General features: G+C 41.7%; 1 protein-coding gene across 2 annotated transcripts; it reads left to right on the top strand.

Moving 5' to 3' along the window:
- Positions 1-5,857: 5,857 nt before the first annotated feature.
- Positions 5,858-8,066, top strand: LOC134204487 (uncharacterized). 2 transcript variants are annotated; one of them, XM_062679302.1, is made up of 2 exons: positions 5,858-5,937; positions 6,534-8,066. In XM_062679302.1, exon 2 carries the CDS (start codon positions 6,831-6,833, stop codon positions 7,866-7,868), a length of 1,038 nt encoding a protein of 345 aa, XP_062535286.1. In that variant the 5' UTR covers positions 5,858-5,937; positions 6,534-6,830; the 3' UTR covers positions 7,869-8,066. The 2 variants fall into 2 exon arrangements, with proteins under 2 accessions (XP_062535286.1, XP_062535287.1); XM_062679303.1 differs by lacking the exon at positions 5,858-5,937 and adding an exon at positions 6,345-6,398.
- Positions 8,067-9,224: the final 1,158 nt, after the last annotated feature.

Raw genomic sequence — 9,224 nt, 5'->3', positions numbered from 1 at the left:
TGCTGAAGCTGCCCAAAGGTGTAAAGATTTACGGATTCGCGGATGATGTCGTCCTAACGATAACTAGGTGAGTCGCAAGGATCATGCCAAACGTGGTCCGAAAGACAGCAGTAGGCGTCTTCTGGCGACAGTATCATCTTCGATACTAAGGTACGGAATTCCAGCCTGGGGAACGGCGCTCAAGACGAAACGTAACCGGAGGAAGCTGAATAGCGTGTTTCGTCAAATGGCCTTCCGTGTCGCGAGTGCATACCGAACCATTTAATCGGAGGCAGTTTGCGTTATCGCAGGGATGATTCCAATCTTCATAACCCTAGCAGAGGATATCGAGTGCTACCAAAGAAGAGATACCAGAAATATGAAGAAGATCACCTGTCATAAGACGAGTTTAAACAATCCCATTGAATTCCACCACTTAATTGTATCCTGACAGATACGTATTTCGACCTCAACAGTAAGGCCGTCTTCAGTGTCTCGTACTTGACTCGACTTGAAGAAAATGATCGCAGCTTACACTATTTATACTATGCGTAGGTATAATAATTTATCTAGGTACTTATCTTACTACGGTGCTTATGCTCTACTCGCTTGATGCGCTTAATGCTTAGGTATAAACCTGAAGAGCCAGGAGCTACCATTTCCTTGATCTTTATTCAACAACCGCGTTTGTACCTGTCGGTAGATTTCCAAGCTCTCAGCAACATCAAGTTTCCACGGAGAAGAGACATTTCTTAAAATTTTAATGTTTGATGTCGTAATTGAATGATTTTCCTGATATACATGTTCAGCTACCTTAGACCTAAACTCATAATTTAATCCCTTATCAGTTTCCCTCTTAGCCTTACTTACTTCTGCAATATGTTCTTTGAACCTTACATCTAACGATCTTTTGTTTGACCTACATATACTTTATCACACTGTGAACAATTAATTATTTAACATTTCTACTCTATCCTTTGTGGAGCCCAACAGTGTCTTCAGTTGATTGCTTCTGCTGGAGAATACTAAATCGATGCCGAATTTCCTCAGTCGATGGCGTAGCTGGTGGGTGATGTGTCGATCATAGGGACCGATACCCTCTTCAGCGGTTCATCGATCAGTGTTAGTGTTGTCAGTTCGTTTTTCCGTAGGTTCCTCTGCTTCTTGTTGATGATTGCTTGTATTGTTCTTTTCAATCATCAACAAGAAGCAGAAAAACTTCTGAATCAACGATTCAAACAAATGTATGAACTGTGATCAGAAAAAACGAGTTTAAGTGGATTTTAAGTGTGAAACAGATCGAAAGTTTAAACTATCTTATATTTATTCCACTAAAAAGCTCAAAATAATTTTCTTATCAAAATGAAGAAGATGGTGAGACTGGACTCTATGGTGAAGTGGCAGCAGGAGTGGGATAATGCGGATAATGGAAGGTGGACCCATCGGCAGTGTGACCATGCGTCATCGCCATTCTGCCCAGCGTGTATCAACGTAGAGGAGACTCCAGAGCACGTGGTATTCGACTGTCCGAGATATGCGGAGGCACCTAGAAGAATGCCTGCCATAAGGGCGGAAAACATCGCAGAGCAAATATGTCGCGATGGAGGTACGTGGAATGCGGTCAGCAGAGTCGTGATGCAAATACTGTCAGAGCTTCAGCGTCGATGGAGGAGGGGCCAGCAAACACGGTTTGGAGGGAAATCCTGCCCAGTATTTGGTCTTGGGTCGTCAGGGCGCCAGCAAACCGGAAGTCTTAGCTATGCGAGAAAAAATCTAACTAATACTCGACAGAAGAAGAAGTGTACGATGTTTCCACCATTATTAAGAGTTGGATTAGCTCCTATGGACATCATTACTCTATTGTGGACACTCTACAGTATTATCAGCAGAGTGTAAAATAATCGAAATTTTTTGGTGAAGTCCATTTTTCTTCATTTGTCAGTTCACTTCCGACACATTCATAGTCGGCTCTGGAAGTCAATATTCAGTTGAATATTAGTCATTGGATATTTATGCACATTCTACAAATTGATAAATTATCTGAAATCTGAACACGTTTCAAATGAGTAAAGTGATTTATCACACAGGACTGAATACGATTTTCATCCGCGAGGCACTTTAAACGGTAAACATCAACATAAACAATGCTAATTATGTTTTTTTATGCACATAGTAAACACACTCAGTGACAGTCGAATGAATGAGTTCGTGAAGTAGTCGTCTGACTATGTCATTCTATGTTTTGAATATTCATGCGATGTTTGTCAAAATTCGGACCGAAGTTGCTTCATGAAGATGAATATTTTAGGCTCTGATTATCAGTATATCTACGACATTCGACACTGTACACAGTTCAGATATTTCTATTACATATAGTCGTAGAATGAAAATCATTTGAAATGAATCAAGTGCGGACTACCCGTATAGCTCCCTGCGGCGGATGCTTCTCCGCAATTGACGATTCGCCTCATCACTCATCAGGTGGCCGGTCGAGTGCCGAAGTCGATCCAAAATTTTCAGTTGGAAATGACGTTCGGTTCAATGGTGCTGCGACGACCCGAGGCCACCACATTCACGCGCAACGAACTGGCAGCGGATCTAGCCTACTTCGATGCTCTTGAGCCTTTCAGCTTCCAGCTTAGTCGTTGAACCATTCAACTCCAACCTCGATCGCCATCGCGAACGACTCGGATAGTCCCCATCTTCGGATCTATCTCACTTTATTTTTTTTTTAACGCAACAATTATTTTTCGCAACGATAAAGCTATGTCCATTTAGAATCCGGAATCATTTATTGTATTGCAGCGGCACGGAAAGTGACCGCTGCAAGAATTCTTTCACAGCGGTTTGTCTACCTAGGCGCCCACTTGCTGTGGTATAAATTTCACGATGTTTCGTGCAGCGAGTCAAAAATTATTGCAGATGGAAGCCGACAGGAGAGAAAAAAATCTGCACACCCACGTTGATAATCCTGCTCATCGACGATGGAACCTACGTCAAAATGGATTTCCTATCCAAAAATTCTACATGGCGACGGCACGAGGAGTAGTTCCTGCGAAGTTTTAGTTCGCTTTTTGGACAAACTTGCAAAAAAAACACAAATGATTTTGGCAAGGGATATGCAGCTGTGGAGCAAAGACCTAAGTGTTTGCGACGAATAAAACGATGGACTCGAAGCTGTACAAGGAGGAATGTCTCAAAAACCGCGGTCTTTTTTCGGCTGTTCGGCCACATTGAGAGTTGACGTAAAGTCAATGTCAACTTCTCTCCACGAACAGCCTAGATAGCCGTGTGGTGTCGGCAGCTGGTTATCTGGCTAAGAATAACATTACGGATTGCCTGTTCCAGTGGTAAAAGTCCACCAGACCCCTAATTCTCGGTGTGATGCGGCCGTGCCTACGAATGAATGGTTAGGGGGGTCTAATAAGAACCTAACCGTAAACGGAGCCTGTAGGCACCAGGGCCCCCTTCACAGTATTTTAGCCCTCGCTGCGCCAACCGGAGCTATGGCGTAGTTGACTTTTTACTTCTCCGAGATAATCGGCAACTCTTATTCAACCTCATCGTGAGGTTAAATAATAGTGGGGTTATGAATATGTGTTTTAATTAGTTTTCAACAAATTGTCACCTATATGGATTCGCATTATGCGTTTTTTTTACAATGTGCATTGTGTATGTTACCTATATGGATTCGCATTATGCGTTTTTTCACAGTGTACTCTGTGTCTCGTCCTTGACGTTTATCTCCGGCTACTCTTGTTCAATCTCAACGTGAGGTTAAATAAAAGTGGGGTTATGAATATGTGTTTTACTTAGTTTTCAACAAATTGTCACCTATATGGATTCGCATTATGTGTTTTTCACAGTGTACTCTGTGTCTCGTCTTTGACGTTCGGCTTTGGCTACTCTTGTTCAATCTCAACGTGAGTGTGGGGTTATGAATATGTGTTTTACTTAGTTTTTCAACAAACTTCCACCTATATGGATTCGCATTATGCGCTTTTCACAGTGTACTCTGTGTTTCGTCTTTGACGTTCGGCTTCAGCTACTCTTGTTTAATCTCAACTTGAGGTTGAATAAGGGTGGGGTTATGAAAATGTTTTTTCACTTAGTTTTTTTTTCAACAAATTGTCACCTATATGGATTCGCATTATGCGTTTTTTTACAATGTACTTTGTGTATGTTACCTTTATGGATTCGCATTATGCGATTTTCACGTTCGTTTTTGCGTTTTTGTGATTTTGACGTTCGGCTTCGGCTACTCTTGTTCAATCTCAACGTTAGGTTAAATAAGAGTGGGGTTATGAATATGTATTTTACTTGGTTTTCAACAAATTGTCACCTATATGGATTCGCATTATGCGTTTTTTTTACAATGTACTTTGTGTATGTTACCTATATGGATTCGCATTATGCGTTTTTCACAGTGTACTCTGTGTTTCGTTCTTGATGTTCGGTTTCGGCTACTCTTGTTCAATCTCAACGTGAAGTTCAATAAGAATGGGGTTATAAATATGTGTTTTACTTTATTTTCAACAAATTGCCACCTATATGGATTCGCATTATGCGTTTTTTTACAGTGCACTCTGTGTTTCGTCTTTGACGTTCGTCCATTGTTACGTCCTCTGTGTTTTTGTGACACCTTTTTTTAGTCCCTAGTTGAATGCGTGTGAGTCTACATAATTGGCTTTCCTATAAATGGTTCCATTCTCCTTTCCAACTTCACTTCCTCTTCCTTTCCCCTTTTCACTTCCTTTTCCGTCAGGTAAATGATGAGAAAGGCCAGTGAAGCGATGGCACAAATCTCCTAAATTGAGGGGAACGTGCCTCCTGAGCCAACGTTCTGATACCTGATACCTTCCATAAAGCCCATAAAGGTCCCGTGAAGTTTTGGCCAGATTTGGCGAGTTGCCACTACAGCCGGGAAGTCATCCAGTGGTACCGCGATAATAACGAAGATTTCATCGATAAAATATATCCACGCAACTGCCCACAAATAAATCCACGCAACTCCACACAGCCCCGGCCCATCGAGACATTTTGGGCAGTAATGAAGCGGAAGCTTAAAAAAAGTGGAAAATCAGCTCGGGACGCGACTCAGATGACCAAAATGTGGAACAAATGTGCCAAGGAAGTTGACTTCGGAGGTGTGCAACTTTTGATGAGAGGAATAAAGAAGAAGGTGCGAATTTTCACTAGAAACATAAAGAAATAATTTGTATCATATTTTTTTCCTTAAAGTGCAGTAAATTACCTTTGTTTTGATGTATCAACCTTATTTGTACGTCAATCCGTTACCGAGATACAGATGATTTTATTATTCCGGATTCTAAATGGATATAGCTTTACAATTCGCCTTCTTCTATGACCACCTGCTACTGCTCTGTATTATTGTAACAGCTCTCCACTGCTCAGCCTTCTTCCGATTACCGGCGGCGGTAGTATCCATTCCATATCAAACATACGGGAGAAGTCGTAGGTACCACCTGAAATATCCGTGCCCTGTTATGCACTGGGCCAAGCCAAAGTTCTGCTCTCCATGGAGTTTGCTAACCAAGGCGTACACAATTAGAACTAGACAGTGGACTCACCTGTCCTTGGTTGAATTGTCCTATCTGTAGGATCTAAGCAACACTTGACTTATGTTGGTAACTAATTAAGAGCAGGCAAATAAATGATTCATTCAATACTTCTAGACCAACATTTGAAAAGGGCGTAACAGCCAAAATTTATTCCTTCTGATTTCGTCTACATACATAGCTATATATGTGGACGAAGAATCAGAAGGAATAAAATTTGGCTGTTACGCCCTTTTCAAATGTTGCTCTAGACTTTACCTCAGACCCGAGTAGACGTCTCTACATTTTGGCGACGAGGATAAAAGTAGAAAAGGCTTACATCAATTCGAACGCTTCCTGGAAAATTCTATTCCGATTTATGAAGATGGCGTGGCCTATGGTAAGTCAACCGCAAAGAAAAAAAAAGTTCTATTTTCCTTAGGGATGGAACGTATATGCGTACAGATAATCCAGATTGTATCATGTATGGAACTTCTTAGGGATGAATTTACCCGGAATTCCGGAACATGATATCAGATTTCTGTAAAATATACGACCCGGGATTAGGAACTTCAGGGTAACGGAATCACTTAGGGATGTTTCTTGCAGTTTGTCCACTGTTGACGTGAGACCCGGTGATTGTTAGGAAAAGTAATAAGTTCGCGGAAACCATAACAACGGTATGAAGTACGCAGAGAGAGAAAAAATAAAACGATCATGTGTAACCCAACGTATCGGGATGCAGTACGCAGAAACAGTGTTAATATCTGTCGAGTGCGGAATTTGATGTGTGGACAAGAGTACGCTGGAAAATATGATATTTCATAGCGGAATCCAACATTGAAAGATTTAAAATCCAAGGTAATGCGGAACCCATACGTTTGGGATGAAGTACGCAGAATGATACGTTTTGAGCTGAATGTACTTCATATACGTCTTTATGTACACATGCGAAAAAAAACATTCGTAGAATTCTTCAAATATATCATATTTTAGGTCAACCAACTGATTCCGCCGTTCCTCGAGGAAGCTGAGGGACCAGTCTCTGCACGTTGGGAAAAATGGCGTGAACAGTTTGAGGCTTATCTGGCATGGAAAGATGTGGACGATCAAGAAGCGAAATTCAAAACCCTTATGATGTTCGGTGGACCCGATATCCGAAATGTAGTGAAACAAGTTGAAGTCGATGAAAAACACGCTGTGGACAACCGTTATCACGTTGCGATGTCAATCCTGGATGACTATTTCATACCAAAACTATCAAAAACGTAGGAGCGCCAGAAATTTCACGAAATGAAACCAACAGCCGGTGAAAAGTTTGACACGTTTGTCAACCGTCTGAAACGACAAGCAGCCTTCTGCGACTATGGAGACCAACTAGAAAGCATGGTGGTAGATCAAATAATAACCACCACGGCGGACAAGAACCTGAAGCGTAAATGTCTGGAGAAGGATTACAAATTCGAAGAGATTCTTAAAATTGGTCGCACCCACGAGTTAGTTCAAATGCAGATGAGTGAATTGGATAACCGGAATGAAGCTGGTACTCTACAAGCAATCAGTATTACTGAGCCAGAGAAGAATGAAGATATGGTTTTGAAGTTACGCTCTCGACCCGGTGGACCTCGGCGTTTCAGATGTTTTCGATGCAATGGAAGACACGATCCGAAAAGTTCATCGTGCCCGGCCAGAGAACTGGAATGCAGAAGCTGTGGGCAACGAGGGCATTTCTCTCGATGTTGCTTCCTGAAACGAAGAAAGCCAGTCAAACAACTAGCACAACCACCCCATTTCGAAGCTCATCAGAAAGCCAAGAGATTCGTACGAGAAGTATCTAGCGGCAGCGGAAACATAACACAAGATGTGGTGGATCTTTTTCACCTCGGCACTAAGGGAAACCAAATATCAGTATCAGTCGGAGGAGTCTGGGTTCAATTTGTGATCGACACTGGAGCAGATGAGGATGTCTTGAGCGAAACGGACTGGATCAAGATAAAACGAACTGGATTTGACGCATACTCTATTCGAAGAGGAAGCACAAAAGTATTCAAAGCATATGGCTCGAACACACCGTTAAAGATCCTAGGCGAAGTTGACTCGACTGTTGCGGTTGACGGGAAAACCATCGATACTACGTTATACGTAATCCAGAGCGGCAAATGTTCACTTCTCTCGAGTGATACAGCAATAAAACTTGGATTGATCAAATTTTTGCGGACAGTTGACAAAGAAACATTTCCACATATTACAGGCATTGTTGCAAATATAAAAATTGACAAAAAAAGTTCCTCCAGTCCGCCAAAGCTTACGTCGCATACCATTTCCGCTTGAAGAAATGACTTTGACAAAACTTAAAAGCTTAGAAAAGCTAGACATTATTGAGCGCGTTAGTGAAGCATCAGAATGGGTTTCACCGATGCTGGTTAAGCGAAAAAGCTCTGGTGAGATCCGAAACATCGTTGACCTCCGGGAGGCCAATAAGGCCATAATAAGAGAAGTTCATCCGCTCCCAACACTAGAACAAATTACCAGGAAACTCTAAGCCAGTCGACATCTCTGAAGCAAGACATAATGATGAGAAATTCAAAGAAAAGGGTAGAATATATGCAAACTTGAAACGTAATGCGAAACCGAAAAATATCGATGTAGGAGATTATGTGATTGTGAAAAATTTTATAAAAAAGAATAAATTACAGTCAAACCTCCATGAGTCGATATTGAAGGGACCATCGACTCGTGGAAATATCGACATGTGGAATAGGAAATCTTTGGAAATCTGTTTGAAGGGACCATCACAGTAACCCAGAAAATATTTTTTAATATGGGATAATTTGCTTCCATGAGTCGATATCGAGTCATAGAACATCGACTCATGGAGGTTCGACTGTAACAACAACGTTCAACCCAGATCAATACCTCGTGATACAACGTAAAGGTACACGTCTTCAACTAAAAAAATATTAAAAGCGGAGTGATTTGTAATCGCCACGTCAATCATACCAAGCGGATTCTAAATGCAAACCCTATGCTAGCTATTGGGAGCGATTCGGGTAAGCAATACATTTATTCTATAGACATAAGTTTCGTTTCAGGAATATTTTCAGAAAACTATTTTACAATCCCCGGGGGTACGGAAGAAATCGATTCTACAAATCTGGCAGACTCATCTTATAACAATTGCAATCAAACAATGCAGCAGGCTTCAACAAACCAACCATCAATGACGGCTGAACAAACCGTACCAATCAAGGATGGCAAGCGCTCCGGAGGACCTCTTAGAGCTACCAGCAAGAGACCGAAACATTTACCCGTATACTTATCAGAATACAAACTTTAGCATAATAAAATTCATTTTCCATAAAACGTAAGGAGGGAATGTAGGATCTAAGCAACACTTGACTTATGTAACTAATTAAGAGCAGGCCAATAAATGATTCATTGAATGCTTTACCTCAGACCCGAGTAGACGTCTCTACACTATCCCCGCTACACATGCTGCCTCGTGAGGTACAGTGCGCTGATGACTCTCGAGATACATCAGCCTATGCGTGCTTTTTGGTTATTGGACGACGCAGTTCAGACTGGACCTCCCTTCCGCAGTATTTCAAATACGCTTACGTACAGTACGCTTGCCAGCAGCCTGTGCTTGCTAGAGCACACCCTAGAGCTATTCGCCATCATCCTCGA

Source organism: Armigeres subalbatus, unplaced genomic scaffold, assembly GCF_024139115.2.
Source record: "Armigeres subalbatus isolate Guangzhou_Male unplaced genomic scaffold, GZ_Asu_2 Contig623, whole genome shotgun sequence".
NCBI classification, from domain to species: Eukaryota; Metazoa; Arthropoda; class Insecta; order Diptera; family Culicidae; genus Armigeres; species Armigeres subalbatus.
Note: the sequence above shows the minus strand (reverse complement) of the source record. Positions and strands in the feature narration are given on the sequence as shown.

Bases quoted from the DNA above. Each gene is read 5' to 3' on its own strand.
- LOC134204487 (XM_062679302.1), top strand. From the start codon at position 6,831: ATGAAACCAACAGCCGGTGAAAAGTTTGACACGTTTGTCAACCGTCTG.